The sequence below is a fragment of the Zeus faber genome (assembly GCF_960531495.2).
Source record: "Zeus faber genome assembly, chromosome: 12".
NCBI classification, from domain to species: Eukaryota; Metazoa; Chordata; class Actinopteri; order Zeiformes; family Zeidae; genus Zeus; species Zeus faber.
In genome coordinates this window covers 21,096,042-21,120,767 of record NC_137196.1, presented here as the reverse complement: position 1 = coordinate 21,120,767, position 24,726 = coordinate 21,096,042, and the positions used below count along the sequence as shown (strand labels likewise).

Sequence of the window (24,726 nt, the reverse complement as noted above, 5' to 3'; positions counted from 1 at the left end):
CAGCCAAGGGGAACAAAATAGCTTTGTTTGGTGTGTCTGCACTTGTCATCGGACTCAGGCATCACTTATGTCGTCTGTGTCACCACTACATTGTCACCACTGCACCGCCACCCAGCGCCGGCCGTCCTGATACCCAATACAGCAGCGCAGGAACACAGCCAATCAGTGACCTGTGGCTCCCACCTGTTCGCGCCGCCATAAAGAGTGGAAGCAGACGCTATGCTTACTTAAAACCCCTCAAAGGTATCGAAATAGAACTGCAGCGGCCACTGCGTTAACGTCCCCGGTTTCGTTATTCCTTCATCTTGCCCCTCAAAGCCGCCCATTCTTTTAAGAAGCCCGTTCCTGCATTACCTGACCGTGACAACAAGAGCCAGCCATTCGCTCATGGAAAAGAGGGCGCCGATACCAACGGTCATCTATGCAAAATGGAAACAAATGGCGCAGCAGTCACTGTGCTCTTCCACCCTGCAGCCTCCATCAGCCCGAGTGGAGCGAATTCAAATGAGCCCTGGCGCCTGTTAAACGCTGCGCAGCGCTCTCCTGCATCGGACATGTTACAGCCCGACGTCCAGCCCACAGTGGCACATTGAGTGGCCTCTGAGACCTCTTCATGTTTTTCTCATGCACTTCCAAACAAAAAGACGGGGGCCTTATCCATATATAGGCGGCTTGGTTCATCTTGAGTTTTCGGTTTAGTTTGCCTTTCCCTGAGTGCTCTTGAGATTTTTATCATCCAACAGAGCGACTTTTCAGAGGTCGGGGGTATTACGGTATGGCTGGACGGATGTTCCAGGCAATCGCGAGCTTCTGTCATCCTTTTGGGATTGTGTTTAATGGTGTTTAATATTGTTTGCAGTCTGCGTCCAGGCCGGGCAGTGACATGCTCAATACTTTACATGTTCTATGTTGCAAACACTTCCCAAACATCCCCTCACCCCCTTATCATATAACTTTTAATCATTTTCAAAATTATTTTTTGGTGGTTTAGTGATGTTAAAAAGTTTCTTCCCTAAAGAGTTTATTTTCCTGCAATTGATTACTTTATCCTCCGTGAATGTTTGCGGGGCAAAGAGTAACCGGAAGGGCTGCTCTGTTTTTGTAAAAACGGTTCCCCACCTTTGTACTCTGGTTAAATGAATGGATGGAAGTCAGGTCTCTCTGTAATTGCCTGTACAAAGCTATTCCCGTTCTAATAAAAGTAACGAGGAAGGCATTGAAAGGTTTGTGAGGAGCCAGCTCTGATGGAAACGGATCAAGAGTATGAAGATGACCGGCCATAGTTGCAGTTTGGCAAAAGTAGTTGCTTAAAGTGTGTCACTGGGAAAAACGATAGGAAAGAGTTAAAGGCTTGTGTTGAGGCAAACTCCCTCCTGGACTGACTCTGTCTCTCTCTCTCTCTCTCTCTCTCTCGCTCGCTCGCTCGCTCGCTCGCTCTCTGTTATCAGTTCCTCTGTAGGGCACTGCACCACACACTGCATTTATTCAAAGACCCAGTGTCACACGCCTCTGTGGAAAAGAGCCCTGAGGACCATTCTTTTTTTTTTTTTTTTTTTTTTTTTTTCTTTTTTTTTTTTTCCTCTTCTTCCCCCTCTCTGCCCCCTCTGTCCCTCCAACCCATCGTCCTATGTCGACACGGATCCCAACATTCGCTCGCGTTGTCGGACCCCCGTCCACAGTCGGCGGGCCGTCGATCGGAAGGTTTGAAAACGGGCACAAAGCTCGGCAAAGTAGCGCCGATGAGATGAAAGTGGTGCAGTTGAACCCAGTTGGTATTAGTTGAGATGTGGGTGGTGGAGGAGGGCTGGGACAGACGTAGAGGCAAACACTAAAAAGCAAACAAATACGGCCCTCTCTCCCTTGTTGGTCATGAGTGTCTGGAGGGGGTTTGTTATATTAAATCAGTTCATTGGTTTCGACAAGTTACATTTTGTTTCATTCTTTCTTACAGGAAGTTAGGTTATTGCACCAATTGTGGATATAGAAAAATGACTTCAATTGGTTTAGTAACAGATTAGAAAGTGGAGCTATGCTGCATATTATTCTTTGGCGTCGGAAGTCGATGTGTGTTCTGGTCTCACATTTGTGTATTAACGCAATTAGCACTGTAGCCCCGTGTTATGGCTTTTTCATTTCTGCGATGTATGGGCTTAAGTGACAGCCCGTGTAGTTATCCGTTGCATTCAAAACCCCCAAATTAATGTAGCCGTCCAAGTTTCTCTGGTACGATTGCTGAGGAGCGGAATCGCTGGATCCCTCCATGTGTTACTTCATAATCACCGGATCTGTGGAGAGGAGATCTCCTGGAGCATGTGATAATTTGTCAGGCCCCTTTCTCCCTCTCCGGTTTAGGGCTGCTTTTTGCCCTCTTCACAGCCAAAGCGCTGCGCCAGTGTGGAGTGCAGAGGGTCATGTGGTAGTTCCAGGCTAGAGGAGGGGCCCATCTAAAAAGACATGTGCATAGGCTAGAAGGCGAGGAGGGATTTAAGACCATCATCTTTGTTTGGGGGCATACAGAGAGTCCTGAGAAATGTCTCAAAGTCATTGATAAGACAAGCTCCCCACATAAGGCACCTTATTGTCCAGCAACAGGAAGTCAGCTGAAGAGATGTAGGACTATGTATGGTCATTTACAGAATAATTGTTTATGGATCTTTTTCATCTCTGTGTTTCGTTAACTATCAGATTGCTTTTAAAATATTGCTTCATGATGAACGGGGCAGATGAATGTGCTTATTTATTTTGCACTTGTATCAGATGAAGTTGACTTTAGGGTGGAGCGGGCTCTACAGGTCGAAGGTCAACTGTTTGAAATCTGCTAGGACAGTGTGAATAAGGAACCTTTGAGCAAGGCGTTTTAAAAGTTTGTCGTTAAGTTATATTTTAGTATAATGTTGGTCATACTTGCTTACACTGCAGGTTTGTACATGTGAAATATTGAATGTTGAGGATGAAATCTCAAACATTCTGCACGCAAATACACACACATTCCCTTTATCAATAGCTTTTCAAAATTGGCTCAGTATTTCTGTATTTATCTTTACAAACACATGTCTTGGCAACATGAGTTTGGTCAATAGCAAATCAAATTGATAGTTGTGCCCTTATGCACAATCAACATTTTCTTTTTTTGTCCGGACCACACGCTTAGAAAACACATTATGTGTATCATGCGTTGTTTTGCTTTTCTGTATATTCAAAGCTTTTACTGTCATGGGTCAAAACTACTAAGACTACCTCTCATATCATTTGGTAAAGATTTGGCTTTTGTGTAGGGCCTACATGGGAACAAGCAGTTATGTTAAAGTGAACCTTAAAGGTGGAATCCTACCCGGTGATGAGTCAAACAACCACCACATTACTTCTGAAAAGTCAGTTTGTTATACTTATATCTAGTGGTGCATTTACACTAAATGTAGCCTGATTTAGATTGGTATCATAAGGAATGGGCACAAAAAAAAAAATCAACATCTCATCTCCTTCCAATTAAGTATAGTGAGTATATCAAAAAGAGGGGATTAAACAGCATGTACACCGTGTGGGATTTCATTTTAAAGGTCTCTTTAAAAAGTTGAACGTGTCTCCGGAACATGAACTTTGCCGTGTGCGTTGCAGTTGCACGTTGTCCGTTATGTGCTCTCTGTTTGCTGATGTTTTTTTCCCCCTCTCTCTCTCTCTCTCTCTCTCTCTCTCTCTCTCTCTCTCTCTCTCTCTCTCTCTCGATGCAGGAGTTCTTTGAACACGCGAAGAAGCTGTGGGACGATGAAGGAGTAAAAGCATGCTTCGAGAGGTCCAACGAGTACCAGCTTATCGACTGTGCACAATAGTGAGTTCGGCCACTAAAGGCATTTTTGTGTGTTGTTTTCTTACATTGAGCCATTGGATACTTGCGGGTGAACAAAATAGTCTCTGTGCGAATCGTACAAACATTATTTGGTTAAACCAGCCTGTGTTGACAGCGATGCGGCTGGACTAGGTTGGTTTTTTGTTACCCGTAGGCCGCTGCCCCTCTTGTCATCTTTTCCTTGTGTTTGTGGTCTGCGAGAGCCGCGCAGCATGCACTAATGTCACGTAAAGTATGAATATGGCAAAGATATGTTTGCAATGGGTGTGGCGTTACAAGCAGCCGTTGTATTTGTCCTTTGGAAATAATGCACACACCTAATCATAATCATAATCCTTCCTGAACAATTTGACATTTCACCTTGGAAATATGCAAAACGCCTGCTCTGGCCTTATTGAAACGTCCTGAGTTTTTTGAATCAGATTGTTTGTTTGGTTTTTTTTTGTTTGGTTTTTTTTGCCTTAGCTATTCATTTCCCTCGGTTCAAACTGCAAAAAGGGCCCTGTGTGAAGCCTGTTCCGTTTAAGGTGTGTGCCTAGTGATGTTTTACCCCTGGAGTTGACAGTTTAGATCTCATTGTCCCTAAGGCTGGAGCTGTTGCTATCATGGACAAATACGTGGCTTGCACACCTGCGGTTATAGTTTCCAGAACTCGATAGCCTGCTACAGACTGGTCCTGTCGCAAGTTGGGTTTGGGATTGCCACACGATAACCCGAGTGTGGAGAGAAGGACCACGGTGTAATGGCACCATCCCAGATGAGAGTCCCCACAGTGTACTGGACAGTCCCTACCTGAGGCCACCATCATGCTCCAGTTGTACACGGAAGAGCAACCCCCCCTCCTGTAAAAGGAAGTTTGGATATGCAAAGTGACTCACTGATTACAGCACTCTCTTCTTCTGCTTCCTCTCTGACTCACCTCTGGATTCAGATGTAAATATGTGGCCATGAAACAACACGGTGCTGGAAGTGGTACCCCCCCATCCCGTCCCGAAGGCTGTGTCTCTCTCTACCGCCCCCTCTGGGGTTGGTCGGGTTTGTCGGCCTCCTCTGAGCCTCGGGTTTGAAGGTGTGGGCAGGGGTTGAGATGCCGTAAAGTCTCTGCCGTGTTTTCCAGTGTACCTCCCAGTCTCCAAAACACAAATTGAACACAGCAATCCATTTCTCAACCCGTTGCCCCGCTCGAAACCAACTTCAACAGAAAACCATTGAAATGGGGAGAGGGAAAGTGAGCGCGAGTCAGGTGACAGCTGGAGAGTCACATGAAGCTGTAAGGTGGAGCTGATACAGGCGAGGGCCTGTGGTTTGTCTCTGCTGCTGCGGCAGCTGTGTGTGTGTGTGTGTGTGTGTGTGTGTGTGTGTGTGTGCGTGTGCGTGTGTGTACGAAAACTTTGGTTCTCTCTTCTATATGCGTGTGCAATGGAGTCTTTGACACTTACAGTATAGTCCATGTGGTTGGTTGATGTGCCATATAGTATTAACTCACAATTTCAATGGTAAAGAAGGTAAAATTTCAATATTGGGTTTGTTGCGATGACCAGACAATGCAGTGGAGCGTTCGGCCTCCTAAAAAAAAAAAAAAAAAAACCATGCGCATACTGTACGTTCATGCACACTTAGTACAGAAGAACACATTTTAAGTCAAACAAGTCATGCTGTGAATCTAAAAATCGATTCTTATCCAAAGCCTTGCCTACTCGATTTCATCCAGCTTATACTAGAACACGCTAGAATAAAGAAAATGTACCCATATGCAACCACTACTTTTCTTTTTTTTCTTTTTTTTTTGTCACCATTGTGCACTTGTGTGATGCCTGGAATTTGTCAGATGGCGTGCCCACTCGCTTATTTCCTCTCTCGTTCTTACAATCCATGTGAGCTCATGGGAGGTAGAGAATAAGGGTAGACTGAGGAAGGTAGATAGTATATAACACACACACACACACACACACACACACACACACACACACACACACACACATCACCGTTCTGACATATCCAATCACATGCATCTTTGATTCAACAAGGTTTAAAAGTAATTTACCTTCATCACGGGGGGAACTTGTGAAGTGCATGTTGTGTTAAAAAATGCCAGATGAGAAGCTGGAGGCTGGTTGGTCCGTCTGTAACCAGGCTCAAAGTGAATTATACAGATTGACTGACTGATGGAACAGGTTGGCAAGCGTGCCCAATATTAAAATATGATGGCCAAGTTATAGAGCGTGCTGTATCTACTGGTATATTCACAAAGTTGTCACCAAATGGCACTCGGTTTATCACTAAGCCATTTCAAATCTTTTTTAGATGTTTTGTCCGGGAGAGAATCGAGCCATTTCAAACAGTCGGCGAGCCCTTTATTTCCAAGAGCTGTGACCTGCCGGACAAAGGGACTGGAAATAAGCGCCGGGCCGATCCTGGCAAGCACTTGTTATGCCAAACAGCGTGTCCATATCGATGCTTTGGAGTCCTGTCACCCATCGATCCGCCCCCTCTGCATTGCACATTTCTACATTTTAAGAGCACAGATATGTGTTTGCTCGCTGATTGATTCCGAGCCGTTTTTCGACCACGGCCGGCCGGTTCCATTGCCATGCCTTGGACTCGTCAACTGCAATAATCAAATCAAACTTTTTTTTTTTTCTAAATTCTATCGCAGATACAGTTGGAACTGCGTTCGTTGGTAACTGATTTTTTTAGCGATATTAGTATTGATATTATTGGTCCGGACATTATTATGTAAAAGTCCCCAAGTCAACTTGACAAAATGCATCCAGCGAGTTATTTTTAACTCTAAAGTCTGCCGTGCACGAGAAGCATGTTTGCTGCGCGACTCATCGACGATTCTTCCCGATGTTTCCATGTCACACCAGGGGCGGTCGCGTCAAAGTGTCAACAGACAAAATCACAGGTTGAATTTGATTATTATTATTTTTTTCCCCCTTCATCCTCTCCAGCTGACTTGCCATACTAAGCATGTGATAAAGTTGGGTTGCTGATGGGTATTGAACTAAGATGGCGCTACAAGATCAGTCTGGACGTGTAAGAAAGGCCTAGGCCGTGGATGTGCATTGTGGCCTGGTACAAGGGCTACGGCTCCTGTACAAACGGGGCTGGGGGATCGATCCGGCGGCTGGAAAACTGGATGGTCACAGAGCGCGCCAGAGCCGCGGCCAGGGCTGGGTTATTCGACGGCGCCGTCGCTCTACTAGCAGAGTCGTGGGCCCGGCGAGGCCCTGAAAGTAGCGGTACGGCCGGGCCCTGGAAGGCTTCCTAGTGAGCCTGAGCCGGAGCTGGGGGTCAGAGAGATACTGTAGCTGCTGCGTCTGGGACGATTATAGACCTAGGACAGGGTTGGGGATGGGGCCGGGGTGTAGCGGTAGTCACGGGACCCTGTCACCAGCCCGGGGGCCACTGACACACTCATCTGGGGCAGTAACACTCAAAGAATGGCCGGCATTGTCAGCTAGCCTCAGCCCCTGAAGGGCCCAGGGAAACAGAGGGGCTACGCTTTGCAAACACTGGCTCTCCTCAATAAGGAGTCTCTTCTGTTAACGGAAGAGCCTGTGAGCGCGATATTTATACACCGGCTGCGTGTCACTGTTGCTTTTTTCTGTCACCATTTAGTTTCTTGATTTGTTCCTGTGTTAGCCATCTCATACATACGGTGCGGCCGGGGGGAGGTGAACGAGGCTGCTGAAGAGCCCTCTCTTGGTCATACGGAGCCATGCAATATTTACGACCCCCCCGGCGTGGGTTTGCGTATCGCTTCCAAGTTATTTCATTGTTAATCAAAAGTTGCTAAACTATTGCAAAATTCCACGTGAATAACCCCTGCTGCTTGTCGAGGTAGAAAAACACACAGAGGCCAGGTATTTCTCCTGAGCGCACCTCCACAGCTCTATTGGAAGCGGTGTCAAACGCTAATAGACTTTGTCCAGTTTTGTCCAGATTTACAAAATCCTTTGTGTCACTTCCGGAAATCAGATGACCTGATCTCAGCTGACCATGGAATATTCAAGGCATGCACTATGAAAGTGTGTGTGTGTGTGTGTGTGTGTGTGTGTGTGTGTGTGTGTGTGTGTGTGTGTGTGTGTGTGTGTGTGTGTGTGTGTGTGTGTGTGTGTGTGTGTGTGTGTGTGTGTGTGTGTGTGTGTGTGTGTGTGCGCGCCCGCCTGCGTTTCTCTGTATTTTTCCGCACTGGTGTGTGGAAACACAGGCGTGTACGTGTGTTTCCGCGTCCCTTCAGTCTGCGTGCATCGTTTCAGAGTGCTTTTTGGTTTGCCTGTCGCCGTGCTCCGCTGAGAATCCGAGCCCCTCAAAATCCAAAGGGACTCCGTCCACACAAAACACTGTCCTCAAGGTTTTTTCAACCCCCTATGGGACTAAAGGACCCCCCTTCCTTCCCTTCCCTTCCCCCTCTCTCTCTCTCTTTCTCGCTCTCTCTCTCTCTCCGGCTCGATGTCTCTCTCCTTCCTGGTCTCTCCATCCGCTGTATCTGTCAAGCTCTCTCGAGACCAAAGAAAAAGAGCACAGAGGTTGTTGCAGAGCACATGTAGGTCCTTGTACGAGGCCCTTTTTCCGAACGAAGCGTACAGAATACTTTCGGGGGGGAGCCCCTGTGCATTACCCGCCCGCAACACATCCGAATATTCCCTGAATGTAAACACAACAGCCCTCTCAGGGTATTCGGAACGCTTTGCCGTCCGCGTGAAATCTTTCCGAATGTTAGATCCCAAAGGTTTGGCTGTGTCCGCGGGTTTCCTGCCGATGTCCGTGCGGTTCCGCTCGAGTGGGACGAGGCGTTTGTGGACGACGGGGAGCCCCCCGAGCTGCACGGCCCCGGCATGCTACATGTCACAAGACGGGCCCCAGCGCCAGTGTGTTTTTATTATGTTTCTAGAGGCTGCGGGGCCCGTCGAACGACCACAACCTGTACACGGTGGGCCCGGATCGGGTCGAGCCACATCTGAAACCCTCCTGCCCCCCCCAAAAAATAGTTAAAGTTTTTGTGTTTTTTTTGGTGGAGTAGCTAGAAATGGGGGCCTGCCGATCAGGTGATCCGTCTCATCCACATCGATTGCAAAGAGACTGGATGCAAATAGTGGGGGGAAAAAACAAGCTTGCCGTAGGAAATAGTGGATGTGAAAAGGTTTGTGTTTTCAGTTTTAAAAACGTGCGTCCATTTTAAAGGACGATCAGAGACAGAGAAATACGGCCGGTGAATGGCGGATATCTGCTGGAACCATGTGCAGAGTTCACGTACACGCTCACTCCTCTCTATCTAACAAATCTCTTTCGCTCTCTCTCTTTCTCTTTTTCTCTTTGTTCTGTCTCTCTCTCTCGCTCTCGTTCTGTCTCTCTCTCGCTCTCGTTCTGTCTCTCGCTCTCGTTCTGTCTCTGTCTCTCTGTCTGTCTCTCTCTCGCTCTCTGCGTTGCCGCTGGAGGACAGCAGTGGCGCTGCAGATTCCCTGGCGCTCATAGATTGTGGCGTGGTCGCTCCGTGGATCACTCCCCTTCCCGTACCCTCCCTTTCTCTCCCTCTTTCTCTTATTTTTTTTCCTCTCTCTACTGAGTTCTCATCCCCCCTTCCCTCCCCTGCCCCCCCCCCTCCCCCACCCGCCTTAGAGCTTATGTAAACTAGCTGTGGAGCCAGGGCAAGCTGAGGCTATTTTTAGTAGCAGAAGCACTGCAGAGCAGAAACCGGCGGAGGGTCACGTGTGCGCAGCCAAATCAAAGGGAGTATCCCGGCAATGCGCTGTAAACAAAGGAAGGTCAGTAACAGAAGGTGAGACACAAAACGCCTCTGTGTGTGTGTGTGTGTGTGTGTGTGTGTGTGTGTGTGTGTGTGTGTGTGTGTGTGTGTGTGTGTGTGTGTGTGTGTGTGTGTGTGTGTGTGTGTGTGTGTACACACATATATATATATATATATATATATATATATATATATATATATATATATATATATATATATATATATATATATATATATATATATATATATATATATATATATATATATATTGTGTGTGTGTGTGTGTGTACACATATATATATATATGTGTGTGTGTGTGTGTGTGTGTGTGTGTGTACACATATATATATATATATATATGTGTGTGTGTGTGTGTGTGTGTGTGTGTGTGTGTGTGTACACATATATATATATATATATATATATAGTGTGTGTATATGTGTGTGTATGCATATATATATATACATATATATGCATACATACACACACGTATATGTATGTATGTTTATATATATTTATATATGTATATACACATATATGCCTACATACACACACATATGTATGTATATATATATATATATATACATATGTCTATGTGTGTGTATATATAAATATATGTGTGTGTGTGTGTGTGTGTGTGTGTGTGTGTGTGTGTGTGTGTGTGTGTGTGTGTGTGTGTGTGTGTGTGTGTGTGTGTGTGTGTGTACGACACTACATGCAAAAGCAGTTGAACTTTGAAGTGACTAAATCACAATTACAACCGCAACCTCAGCATTGAGTCGCATCATCTCGATGTGTTGTTTATAAAACACTCAGACGATCAGCACAACTCCAACCAGCCCCAAAAGTCGTCCGGCCAAACGCGGGCGCGTCGCTCACGAAAGGAATGCACCAGCATTTAAGGTCTCGGAACACGGACGAACCCTATCAGCGAGGAGTCCCAGTGCTGGCTCGGTGATGGCGAGCCAGGACGGTGGAGAAACGCCGCGAGAAAAACAGCCTGAAAATGATCCTGGAATGGAACCCACGACGTTGTGAACTCGGCAGAGCTCAAGTTCACAACGGGGCTTCCACCGGCGCCCCCTTCACCCCTCAGAGCCCCCACCCCCCAGGAGGCTGTTCTTTTTCGGGGAAGGTGAAGCGTCCCACCACGCCCAGTTCTGCCCCTTGTACGACAGCGTTCTGGGGAGTGCAGCTCTTCTGGAGGCACATTGTGACAACCCCCAGATGTGTGTTTTTCTGTGTGAGGATCTGTGTGTTCACCTCCGTGTGTGTGGATGCCGTTCTGTGTGAGCGGCAGCCCCACCCTCTCTGTCGTGGAGCCCATGCACGATTTTATCGCAAAAAACCCAATTTGCACCCCCTGCCCCTCCCAATTTGTGCGTCCGTCTAATCCAGGCGATACAAACAAACACGCACACACACACACACACACACACACACACACACACACACACACACACACACACACACACGGATCCTCTGTCGCCTCTGTCTAGCGACGCCGGTGAGGGAGCCGAATTGATCAAAGACGGGTTCAACGCGCGAGCGGCCATTTTTCCCATTTTATTATGACGGGGGGCGGGGGGCGGGGGGCTCCCAGCTCCACACCACCTCTCCGTGCCGCCTCGCAGAGCCGGGCCAATCACAGGATAACCACCGAGCCAGGCATGCTAAATCCGTTTGAAAGCCCGTGACCGTTGTGAGCTCGCATTAAGAGCGCACCGCGCTGTGCTCCGCGTGGAATTCCAGGCCTCCTGACACGGCGTAGAGTGCGGCCTCCGCCGGCTCACATTCTCCCCCTCTCTTCCTGCGGCCCTGGCTAGCGGCGAGGCTAGCCCGCTAGCCTTGGCCGAGTCCGGCCACGCCTGGGGCAAAGGTTCCACTGCTCCACCTCCGCTGGTCAAACAAGCCCTCAACTTTCACCTCCCTTGGAATGTGGTCGAAGGGGGGTTGCGTGGCTAATTTTAGAAACTTTTATATTTTGCCCTCATTGTGGTTTGTTTACTGGGACAGTTAGAGCTGTTGGGTGTTTCATCACGGCCATTTTGCTGCGGTAGCTAGCAGGTTAGCTAAAGTAAACATTTGACCTGTACAAACCTTTGTTCGGCGTTAAGTCGATTTACGCCGGTGCACTTCACCGTTTAGATCCTGCAGTTGGCCATCTCATTACACTGTTGAGCCCCATAATAACCGTTTGGCTAAATGACCCTCAGGGAGTAGAGTTTGAAAAATGCACAACTTAAAGTATTCCCGCGCTTGCATAGTTTACATATTATAGAACAGGTTTTCTGTTTACAATGGGTTTAAGGTCAATGTTTTAGTCATTATGTCATATTCTCTTTCGCTGTGCAAGAAGAGAGCCCCTTTCCCTCTTGCACTCAAAGCCGGAAATCTACTGGTAATGTTCCGAATTGGAGTTGGGGGGGAAGGCTCCGGTGTCGATGTTCTGTCAGAGTTGTTCCGTAAATTTCCTCACTCTCAATCTCGTGTCATATCTGGGAAATTTCCGGAACGGCTGCGAATGGAAGTGTGTGGGTATGTAAGCAGTTAACGTTTCCGTAAATAACAAAGTGGGTTTTTTCCCGAATATTTATTTCGTACAATATATATAAAAAAAAAAAAAGATTTGTAAACACATACAAACACATTTGTAAAAACGGCTAGACCGATCCCAACCGTGGCGCTCGGGTGCGCGGATGAGAATCTGAAACGCGTCCAGTATCTATGGAGACAGGTCTTTTATATTCTTAAATATTATTATTAATTAATGTTATTTATCTTTCTTAAAAACGCCACTCAGACCCTAGATGTGTCTTTAACAGTGAGGGGCGCGGGGTGCGGGGACATCGGGCGCAAGAGAGCTTAGGACTGGTTGAAAATGATCACACTGATTTAATAACATTTGGGTTTGGAGTTATTGGGTTCGGGGACGGGGGCTCTGTCCCCTCGCAGTCAGCTGAGGGAACCCAATCAGTCCGGGCGGGGAGACGGGGAGCGACGCGTTGGCCTAACAAAAACGATTTTGTTGCCTGGTCTCACGTGATATCAGACGCCTCTCGGACGAGCATTACGTAATGTATCTGTAACCGTCGTCTACGTGGGGACAGACTCCATACGGAAGTCTATCATAGAGGAATCCGATGTGGGAATGATACCTGCTGCCTCGGACGGATATTTATTATCCAGCAATGTAATGGATTCCATGTGGCTTCATTTTCTTACTACACAGTGTCACACACACTGAAGTATAAATGGGTCTTAACCCACCAGTGTCAACGGTGCAGGATCAGTGCATGTGATGCATACGTGTCGTCTGAAGTTCGGCGGTGGCGTCGTTTTGGAAACGTCGGAATCGGGTCCCAGGCGGAGGTCACTCCCGCAAACTGCAATCTTTCTCGCGTCTTGATTAGCTCGGCAGCACCGTTGTACCACGTCGTGAACAGCTTGTCATCGTTTCCCCGACTCCCTTCGCGTGTTCATAGTGCCTCGAACACCGGCGATGGGACTACTTTCACGCAGCGTGTTGACTGGACTCGTGCCACCGTATTGAAAGTCTTCATGTTGGTGTGTTTTATATGTGCTGCACATGTACCGTACACACACGCGGGCACAAATAGGGACACGTGTTGATGTTTTTGAGGGACCTGGTCCATTTCTTCAAATCTATCCGTCGCTCTTAATCTGCATTCCCGCCTCTTCCTCGGCCTTCGTGAAAATGGAGACGCTCGGTGCACAGAGCGGCCTCGCACCGAAGCACGATCCTCCCGCCTGTTCACGTATGGGAAGTCTTGGGACGGAAGGATACAAGCATGGCCTACCTTCGGAAGAGGGGGCAGTCGGGGAGAGAGAGAGAGAGAGAGAGAGAGAGAGAGAGAGAAAAAGTGAGCGCGGTGAACATAGAGGAGTGGTATCGACCAACGGGGGTTGCCATGGTAACCTAGCTGCTAAAAGCAAGCGGGGTCAGCGGAAGAGAGGCCGGCCGTCTGTAGCAGGAGCGAAGGGATGCCACCCGGAGGCCAGTCTGAAAACAACACCGGGGAGAGAGGGGGGAAAAAAAAAAACAAAAAAAAAAACCTGCATCGCAACAGCAGCAGCAGCAGGGCAGCGGCGACGGCAGCGGCACAGGCCTCGGCATCTCCGAGCGGCCTGCGCACGCTCCCGCCTCGCTGGGAGATGCACGGAATGTGGACGCGCTTCGCACGACCATAAAATGACCATAAAAAAACCCCCGAAACGAATTACCCCCAGTGTGTGGGTCCAAACGCATCGCTGGTCGCTCTGGGTGTCTCACCTCAGCCTGCACCGCTTTTCACATGGTTATGCAACCTGCACTGATACCGGAGGCTCTGCTGGCTAACATTGGATATTGGTTATTGACTTTTGATTATGGAAAGTAGGAAAAGCTAATTTTCTTGCCGGACGTAGAAGTTTGCTTTTAAACTGGAACATCCTCGTCGACAGGCTGCAGCTTCGAAAGCACCACTCAATACAGTTTATTAGATTATTTAGACTTTTTTCTATTTTTACCTTGGACTTGTACGGTGGCTGACTGCCAATGTTTTAATGTGAGGCTTGAATATTTAAATGTAGGCACAATTTCGGTTGCATTTAGTGGTTTTTTTTGTTTTGTTTTTTTATTAAAATCTTTTCTTTTGTCCTTCGCCTAATCCGAAGCCTCCTTGCCCGCGTATTGCTACCACGACAAAACCCCGAGCTGAGTTTTGGGGACTGGGTCTATTTTAAGCATATGTAGTGTAATCCACATGGACACTGAACAGGGACGAAAAGGGCATTACAATGTATTTTACATTTTTATACAACACCTTTCAAAACCATGACTTGATGCAGCCCCGGAGAGAGCGATTCGGCGGCTTGAAATAAAGCAGGCGCTATTGTTTACACAGGATTCGGTTTGACTTTCAGGAGTGTCTCCGTTCCCCCTCCTATTTTTAGGAAGTACCCACTGGGCCGCTGATGGATTTGTCTAATTTCAGATCCATCTCCCACTCTGCACATTGTTTCTGTCTGGACAGGAGAGCTCAACCTGGGCTCAGATCTTTCCACCAGGTGACCAGGGGGGTGCACGCGAGTTCCACTTTGTAACAGAGTCGTGCACGTGGCCCCGCTCTGCCGTCGCACTATCCCAGCATGTCGGAGGTCCCCGGACGTTCGGGCATCGTTTTCCGTGGGATGCACGTAGGCCCGAGGACAACTTATTTGTACCGCCGCGGAGATCAAAATATTTAATTGCCGCCTCCCCCCCTACACCGCGAATGGTAAAATGTTGTGTGTTTTATTAAATGTTGACACAAGATAGGAAAACACTTCAGATTCTCGTGCCGTGAATGAATGACTGAGTGGCCATTCCAGATGTGGCTGTGTGAACAGCGTGGCCGTGCAGCTTCCAGCAGCAGGTCTCCATGTCCGCTGCTAATCAGTGGGACGCGACAGTGGGAGCGCGCAGGCCATTACGCCCGCCTGAGCGCTTCAAAATATGGAAACTATTGATCAGACGTTCTCCACTGCTAATTAAAGATGGCCCCACTATTTGTAAAAAGTCAAGCCAATTATCAAATGAGCAGATGAGGCTCGGCGCACTGTCATTGACATGAAGGTTGCCCATCGGTCCACGGCCGCTCGGTTGCCCGCGTCGTCCTCGCAGCGTTGTTTGACTCTCATTGAACTTTTCAGGCATGTGCTCTCTTACCGTTTGACTTCACCGCATTGTGTTACGAGGAGACCGCCAACTATGGAAGGTGGATTGGCACGGGGCTCAGCTTGGTTTGAACCTCCCTATTGCTTTGCAGATTTTTATTTATTTTTTTCCCCTTCTTTCTTTTACTTGGCGCTTTGCCAGTTTGGCAGGTTTGGGGTGTTTGTTTTGTTGCTTTGTTTGTTTTCTGGCATGTTTGTGTGTTTGTTTGTTCTGTGGTGCTCTTTGTAACCAAGACAAAATTGACCTGATGGCGGGGCGGGAAGCGACCTGAACCGCTTGGCAGGCCTGACCCGCTGGCCCTCAGTAACCGTGGTATGGTGGGCACTCTGGGTGACCCGTGTCCCCGAGCCCCCCAAAAAAAGTGAGCGCTTTGCTTGTGCCATCTCCCGACCCCCTTCCCCTACTACCTCTCTCTCTCCCTCTGCCTTCGCTCTCCAACCCTCCCTTTCATTGTGCGCTGCGTGTTCGATGGGCTGGGCCACATGTGACCTGGACCATGTGGGGCTGCAGTGCAAGAAGTGCTGGGCGGCCCCCGGGGCCCTACAGCCTCAACCTCCCCTCACTGTACTCTTTGTGTGTGTGTGTGTGTGTGTGTGTGTGTGTGTGTGTGTGTGTGTGTGTGTGTGTGTGTGTGTGTGTGTGTGTGTGTGTGTGTGTGTGTGTGTGTGTGTGTGTGTGTGTGTGTGTGTGTGTGTTTTGTTCTGCTGCTGTCTCCATTGGAAAGTCCACACCACTTGATAGGTTTACAAGCAAGCCCGAGTCCAGAAAAGGCTCTAATGCAGCATCTGCATACTGGACCCACAACATGATAGCTGTCCTGTATACACAACATTTACTTTTATCTGTCAATTTAAGACCGACTTCATTTTAACCTGGACGACATTGTAACTCTCCATGGAGCCGGCATTTTTCACTAAAAATGATCAGAATTCAAACCAACACCACAAACTTAGTCAAACGTAAAATACTCAATAAATCTTAAACAAATATTACAATATGCAAGTGTTTGAATTTGATGTATTCTGGTACCCTTGACACACTTTAAACAGCGGATTAAAAAAAAAATAATAATAAAAATCTCAACCACATCCAGTCCACAGCACCAAAAGAGGGACTGGGAGTGACTCAAGTGTCTTTTTAGAGATCCAGCTGCCTGGTAGGGACCACATGACTGACCAGTCTACGATCCCAAACGGGCCTCTCAATTATCAATCTTATAATTTTTAGCGTTTTGTCATGGATCTTGTTGTGACAGTGTATGGAGAAGGAGGCTATTTTTGGCTCTGCACTGCTCTACCAATAGCACTTCAGTCACATGGCAGTCACAAAGCTTTCAGTAATTATAACCTAAGCTTTTTTTTCTGACTAAAAATACTCCCACATTGTTGCAGCGATGGGGCTGAAACCCGAGCTTTTTTGCCTGTTTTCGTATGCATTTGGCGCGCGTGTGTTTTCAAAGGATATTAATGTTTAAAAATATTATTATTTTTTATGTATTTAATAAAAAAACGGTTCTACTCTTGTCTAGTTCGGACATCGTAGCACTCTAAATCGTTGACATCAATTACCAAAGAAAACATACACGAGAGAAAGCCCATGATATTTTAAAATGCATTTGTATTTGTTTGTATTTATTGTTCATATAGGCTAACAAGGCCCTGGTCAGGTTGACGTACTGGAAAGGGATGCTAATTTTGATTTATTTATTTATTTTATTTTATTTTTATTTTTTCAGCCGACCTTCGTTAACTGATCATTAACTGTTATCACACAGGATTAAAATGTCTTATTTAGAATGGACGAATGTTAAAAAATTCATATCCTGATAATGGCAGTATTACGACGATGAACAAAAGTAACTGAATCCTCCCCCAAAACGATTTGTTCGTTTGAGGGTCCGCCTTCTGCCAAAAGCTACTGCTGGAGTTCTATGCCATGAGGTTTATACCCAGACTCTTAAGTTTACCGCACATTCATGCACATGCATGTGTTTATGTTATTACTGCGTGCTGGACCCCTGTTGTTATTGCTGGGATCTTTTTAAAATTTTTAATCTTCTAGACATTTTTTGGGCTAAAAGTGTCTTGAACACGTCAACCGTAGTAAGCACAGACATGGTTGAGGTCTATTTAAAACTGGGACATTTCAGACGTCTTGGCGTTCGAGTTTGATCAATCTCGGTGTACATTTGGAGCAGAAATGAGTCATAATTTTACCGGAAGTAGAAGAACATTGAGGCAATTTCATTAGTTTCAGGAGCGAGCCGCTTTGTGACATCATCATCTGCCGACGTTATACGAGTCCAAGTGTTGTCTTTCGGATGTCATTCCCATCCAGCCACTTGCGAGTGCGAGCGACACCTAGACAGACAACTTGAGCCGATGCCGCGTTTAAAGGAAACTCGGAAAACTGTAACTCGTTCTGCATTTTACCCAACCCCAAAATATATATCGGTCGTAGAAGGCATCCTCGCACCGCGGGAAGTTACTAAAAATGATCTTGATATTTGTTACGATAAAATCTTCCACGATAACAAATACATGAGATTAATTTTCGATACAGAGTCCGTATTCCTCCACCTACAAAAGACACGACACAAACAGCCATCGTACAAGGATGAGCTGCTTCCCCCGCCCTCTCCCCGGCCTCGGCGCTCTCCGGCCGCCAGCGTGCAGCGGGGATGACCGGAGCTGACGCGGCGGATCTTCCTCAAACGCCGATTTGAACTCGAGCTCGCCCTCCGCCCGACCTGAGCCCGCATCCCCGCAAAAAGCAGTGCGATTAAAGGAAGAATCCGCCGTTTTCAGTGATGTCTGGTGTGACGCGGTCGGAGAGAGTCCCTCTGTCCGCTCCGAACCCCGCCCCCCCATGTCATCACAGAGAGCAGATTTGGGAACCTGGGACACCTGAACAAACTGTACCCCGTGTATTGCTGCCTGCAGCTATATTTATTATTATTAATAATATTATTATTATTATTATTATTACTGTTAGTGCTTATCTTTGGCTGTCTTAATATTATATTTAATGTCAGCTTTTCCTCCGTGCACGACCGACACTCTTGCGGTGTGTGCAGAACACAGCATTTTCAAGTTTATTATTATTATTTTAATTGTTCTGAAAACCCGGGACATTTTAGTGTTTTACAGATATCTGTCTGGACTTGAAACCGGGACATTCCCGGACAAACCGGGACGTCTGATCACCGTAGTTAAGTCTCATGGCACAAACAGATTACATTTAACAATGACCAATTGTAATTCTTAAATAATATGTAGCCTATACCCAGACCATAATTGATTTGAGGGAAGGGGGGCAACGAGGTGGAGTGTCAAACTTGTTTGACACCAGCGGACCTCCTGCTGCGGGGACTCGCTCAACGAATCCACCGCCACAACGAGTCGTTCGCGAAGCTGAGAATCAAGGCAAACCTTTCAGGAATCCCCGAACGAGTCCGTGAGCCAATCTTTTCGGTGAACTGTAATCAAAGGATTTGCGTCCCGAAAGGAACCGGAACGCCCGCAGCCGAGCTCTCCGTTTGGACGTCAGTATTTGTTCAACGTATAGAGTCATCGCATTTTTACATTTTTACTAGAGTGGGTACACAGCTGCGTCGGGGAGAAAAACGATCGCGTTACTATAAATATATAATCCTGTCACACAGCGTTAATTCATTCTAAGCAGTTTATTATAAATATTTCATTTCATTGTTCTGTATAGTTTGTAAAAAGCTTAGCTTACCGTTTTTTTAACGACTAAAAACTAGTTGTTTTTTTTTTAATAATAATCATTTAACTGAGTATTAATCGGTCAAAATTCTTATTGTCGGTTAAACGGTTAATTATTAATGTCCCTCGTACCGTTTGTGTTCAGGTTATGTCAGTGACCAAATCATTGCGATGAAAATTATTTTTAGACTATTGTCTTTGGTGAGGTTTGACAACTTCTCGTTCTCATGTCCCAGATTTCAAATGTGGTCTGAATCCACTTCCTCCATAACGCGTCGAGAGCGATGATAAGAGAAGACGACGACGTATGTGACAGGCCTGAATGGCCTTTAATGACAAAAGTTGGATTAAACACAATTTGGGCTTTTGACAACAGACGTGGAGATGTACATTTGTATCATGATATATTTTGACACCTGTTTTTTTTTTTTTTTTATATCGACGGATCGGAGGTAAATGATCTCAATGAAGAAGAAACAATCTGACACTTCACACACGTGTGATCTGCCGTTCGGGCGACGTCACCGGCTTCAGTGTGACGTGCGCCGGCAGGTAATAATATATCTGTCTTGGCCGGATATGACGAGGGGGTGGCATCCGGTGTTGCCTGGCAGCGTTTTTAGGAGGGTATTCCAGGTGAGGGATATCTGATAAGCGACGCCGCTCTGCATGTAATGGCGGTAACGCTTTATTATTTTTCGACACCGTGTCAGATGGACGACTTTATGGCGTCAGATTGTTGTTGTCGGACCAACACCAGGGGAGTGTCTGTCGTGTGCTGAAGTGAAGTCGAACCTGGCTTTTTGAAAAAGCCTCGGCTTTCTCCTGGTCTTACACTCCCATCGCATGTGCAACGTGAAAGGATTCATTACGGATTCATTTCAAAAGCTGGATCAGTTCAGTCGGGTTAGGGAAAAAAAACAAAAAAACTTGGATGCATCAGATGCATTGGGGCAGCACGGTTAAACACGCCTTAATGTGCGGCGTCGGTATTTTAGCCAGGAACCAAGCCGGCACCTCGGGCTTCCTGTCGCGGCCCGTGCTCTACCTGAGCCAGACGGACCGGGCCCCTATTCCGTAGCACGTGCCGTGCCGTTCCATGCCGTGCTGCAATGAGGCCCAGCTGCTGCTGCTAGCGCCGCACATGCTCCCTCCGTAGTGGAGAGATGGCAACAGCAAGCTGTCTAACCTCCACAATAACCACCTTATGTAATCACTCCAGCTAGAGACAGACCAAAATAGCCCGGGCTGAGCAGCCCTGCCCTCGTGTGGCAGCGCGGCGTGCCGGCACCCGGCTGCAAAGACCCTCCTGGTGGGGGGTGGAAAAATCCTCCTGGGCGGGGCTCTTATATCTCTCCTGTACCTATTTGCGGTTTCAGACGGAATCACGTGAATCCTGTGGCTACAAGAAGCAAGCGAGGCTGAGATTTGTGACGTGTATTTACATTCCACGGATGTGCCGTCGCAGACGTTCGGAGAGCGGGCTTGGGCCTTTTATTTTCGTTCCGATGGAAAACGGCGTTTTAAATATCCAAACGCCTCCCGTTCACTCACGGGAGATGAACTTTTTTTTTCTCTCTTGCTTTTTTTTTTTGAGTCATTTACATGAATTGTATTTTTCTGTGTCGCCCCACAGTTTCCTGGACAGAATCGACTCCGTAAGACAGAGCGACTACACACCAACGGACCAGGTCAGATTCCGTGTTGAATTGTTGTATTTTTATTTTTATTTTTTGCTCTTTGTACAAACTGAAGATTTGCCATGCCCCAAAAACGACGAAACAAAGACATAAAGTGAAATAAGCTACATGCAGGAAGTGTGTTGTAATAAAATGCATAATATTATGAATAACATTGATAAACAAACTGGTATTTTACAATGTATATATTTGTTTTCACATTCAGAGAACAGTGAAAAAGGCCTTTTGCTTTCCACTCTTGTCCACTAGGGGGCAGCTGTGACTAACTGCTTAAACAGATGGGATTCTAAATGAAAACTAATGCCCTTGCATGGTGGGAAGGGGTAGTATTGAGCTGATTTTATTTAGAAACAGAATCAAATCAAATCAGCAGTCCAATCCCAGCTCGGGGCCTCGGGCCGACACACCGGGTCATTTGATCTTTTTTTTCATTATTTTTATTTTTTTGCTGGGTTTCCATGTATTTAGGGCGTGGCAGATGTTCCGTGCGTGCGTTTGTTTCTCACCGGACGCCTTGTGTTTCTCAACCCCCCCCCCCCCCCCCCCCCCCCCCCCGTGCATTGCAGGACCTGCTACGCTGCCGAGTGTTAACTTCAGGGATTTTCGAGACGAGGTTCCAAGTAGACAAAGTCAACTTTCAGTAAGTCTCTCCGGGGTGCGGCGCCACGTAAACCATGTGACGCCTCCTCCCGTCTTAACGCAGCTCTGTTCAGCGGCGGCGGCGCTCTCTGGCTTGGGTATAAGTTAAGTCAAACTCAGGTTGACGCCTCTTTTAGTAACGACAGACCTTTTTTTTTTTTTTTTTTTTTTTTTTTTTAAACCGATTTATAGCCTTTTTTTGTCGCCAAAACCCAGAGACGGGTGAGCCATCTAAATACCTAAAATGTGAACTTAGACTCCTTCTGTCGACCTCTTTGATTTCAAAGAGCAAGACATGAAATAAAATTTAAAAAAAAAGAGAGAGAGAGAGAGAGCGACGAGTGAAGCCTTGAGTGGACGCTGTAGAAGACTGGAATGATGTGGCATAAGATGACCCATTTCCACGGCGGCCGACACAACAGACTTATTCTCCCTTCTGAAACGGGCCTTTGTATCGGATTATATCATATCCTGAGTGATTGATAAACAAGCTCTGTTACAAGGCCTCGGCTCTGAGACTTTTATCTGTTTCTTTGTTGATCTCTCGTCTTTGATGACTTTGCATAGGACTTTGAATTTGCATAGGACATTATGGGTGTGTAATCAGCGATATTGTTTTTTCAACCTTTTGATGTTATTCATGCTATATTTATGTGGGGGCAGTAAAAACGCATTCGGCTATTGATGGAGAAACCACACCGTCTTAAGTTGAAATAATCCATTAGAAAAAACAAACGACCGGCACCCTCCATCCCGCTGATCGTCAGCCGCCGTCAAGTCCCCCGTCACCGAGGCGCTTATGGTTCACTTGTATAAAGCGGAGACGCGGGGTCGATTATATCAGACCGTCGGGGCTCTGGAAGTAAAAGCCCCCATTCATCGTCCCCGCAGACTGTGTTACGTGAAGGGCCCTTCGGACATTTCCAAACCTCAGAACGGGCGCGGGCGTCTCAGGGTGGAGTCACGCATTCAATCGGCATTCGTCTTGAGGAATTAGGACGAAAGGCTGCACGGAGCTCCCTCCGGGGATAAAGTGGCCGCACGTCCAAAAGCGGCGTTGCGTGAAAAGATGTTTTCTCGCAGCGCTTCCGTTAAAAACGAGGGGCCCGTCGCCACCGTCGTCCCGCCGTGACTCGCGTTTTTACCAAACTCAACTCGCCGTACACCTGCCGGGCCACTAGAGGGCACTTTCGGCTCCGCGAGCCTGACCCCGAGTGTTTTCTCCTCCGCAGCATGTTTGATGTCGGGGGCCAGAGAGATGAAAGGAGAAAATGGATCCAGTGCTTTAACGGTGAGTCCTCCGTCCGTCGCGTTTCCACGCTTATTTGTTGGCTTTTTCCGCGTCGTCTCGAGATGTTATTTCCACGGGACGATAAGAGTTCTTTGCGGTGCTCGCGGCAGCCCGGGAGGGGGTGGGTTTCCTGGGAACGCCGTTGTAACTCCGGCTCTGTCTCCTTCTCCCGTAGACGTCACTGCTATCATCTTCGTGGTGGCTAGCAGCAGCTACAACATGGTAATAAGGGAAGACAACAACACCAACCGGCTACGGGAAGCCCTGGATCTTTTCCGAAGTATTTGGAACAACAGGTCAGTCCCGGCCTCCCTCTTTCAGACATCTCTCACCCCTTCTCTCACTCGCAAATAGTCCCTTTTCACTGTGAATACCTATTCAGATTCCGGAACCTCCAGTCCATTACTTTGAGTGAACAGAACGGACCGTTAGTTTGGCTTTAATCGAGCAGTGATTTGATTTAACACATTTGACTCCATTAGAGACACTGAATATGCCTCCATGTGGTATAAAATAAAGTCACTCTATTTTATTATCTATACTATTCTATTTAGTATCAATACCTGATAACAGGATCTGTTTTTCCTTACGTAACATTTCCGTACCGTGTAAAAATAAAAATAAAAATAAATAAATAAATAAAACAAATACAACCCAAAAAACAACAAACCACAATGGAAAACGCTTTGGGACCATTGAGCCGTTACACAACCGCCCTTCACACATTTCTGATGCTGCTTCTTGAATCTGTGTTTGTGTCCGTGTTGTTTTCCAGATGGTTACGCACTATATCGGTCATCCTCTTCCTGAACAAACAGGACATGCTGGCCGAGAAGGTATTAGCTGGGAAATCCAAAATTGAAGACTACTTCCCCGAATACGCTCGCTACACCATACCAAATGAAGGTTTGTGTCGCCGTCGCCCCCCCCCCCCCCCCCCCCCCGACTTTGCGCACGTCTTTTTGCGCCGCTCCCCACGTGTGTACGTGTGCGTGTCTCACCTTTCCACTGAGCGACTGTCTCCCTCTCCCCGCAGCAACTCCTGAACCCGGCGAAGACCCGAAAGTAACGAGAGCTAAGTTTTTCATCCGCGATGAGTTTCTTGTAAGTGCCCGACGACCGCCATCGTCTGATAATTGTCCGTTTTTTCCGAGACCGTCTCAAAGCAGATGAACAACAGAATGTTTATGGGTTTATTTTCTTTGATGAAACAAAATATTTTTGTTGTATTTGCATAATACAACGGAATGGAATGAAGTCGGTTCATTTCCACCCAATATTCTGTAGGCCTATTGCCGTTTATCCTCAAGCCCACATGTAGGGCTTGGTGCTGGTCGGGATCTAACCATTAGATTTTGAGACAGTCATGATTCTATTTAATAATAATTTGAATTATATCTGAAATATTTCAATTTGATATTGATGAGGTAGTGCAGGATACCTTTTATACACGACGAGAAGCGCTACCAACGTACACAGTTTACTATCTGATGTGCGTTACAAAAAATTTTCAGGCAACAATTTCAGTCTAGTAGACAAATTGAATATTTCAATGTATTTGTCACTGTGGTGGTATTTAATTTCAACAGGAAATGGTTGCATAACTTCCAAACAAACCATCGATATATATTCAATTGTAACTATTTTTGTAACCCAGCCCCTTTCAAAATCCCACATGAGGTTCATTACATTTAAAATCAACTGCAACGTAGAATATGATATCAAACTGAAAGTCGAATGAAATCCCTCCCTATGTTTCCGAATCATTCATAGTTTTTGTTTGTGTTTAATGGCCGATCCTGCAACAACTGCACCGTCGATCTGTGTGTTGTTTTTTATTTTTATTTTTTTCCTGAGTTTCACCCCTGCTCCCCCCCCCCCCTCTGCCTGCCCCCTCCTCCCCCAGCGGATCAGCACTGCGAGCGGCGACGGCAGACACTACTGTTACCCGCACTTCACCTGCGCCGTGGACACCGAAAACATCCGGCGCGTCTTCAACGACTGCCGGGACATCATCCAGAGGATGCACCTGCGGCAGTACGAACTCTTGTGA

At 46.9% G+C, this 24,726-nt stretch overlaps 1 protein-coding gene across 3 annotated transcripts in view; it reads left to right on the top strand.

Annotated features, from left to right (window-relative positions):
• LOC307238007 (guanine nucleotide-binding protein G(olf) subunit alpha) overlaps positions 1-24,726 on the top strand; it is a gene marked incomplete at both ends in the record, with an annotated part of 36,064 nt that extends 11,338 nt beyond the window's left edge. For all 3 annotated transcript variants that reach the window (XM_080010842.1, XM_080010844.1, XM_080010843.1), the window contains 8 exons: positions 3,729-3,826; positions 20,680-20,734; positions 21,310-21,383; positions 22,615-22,673; positions 22,849-22,969; positions 23,449-23,579; positions 23,710-23,777; positions 24,580-24,726. In XM_080010842.1, the coding sequence (XP_079866968.1) occupies positions 3,729-3,826; positions 20,680-20,734; positions 21,310-21,383; positions 22,615-22,673; positions 22,849-22,969; positions 23,449-23,579; positions 23,710-23,777; positions 24,580-24,726 (753 nt within the window). The remainder of the gene's footprint in view (positions 1-3,728; positions 3,827-20,679; positions 20,735-21,309; positions 21,384-22,614; positions 22,674-22,848; positions 22,970-23,448; positions 23,580-23,709; positions 23,778-24,579) is intronic.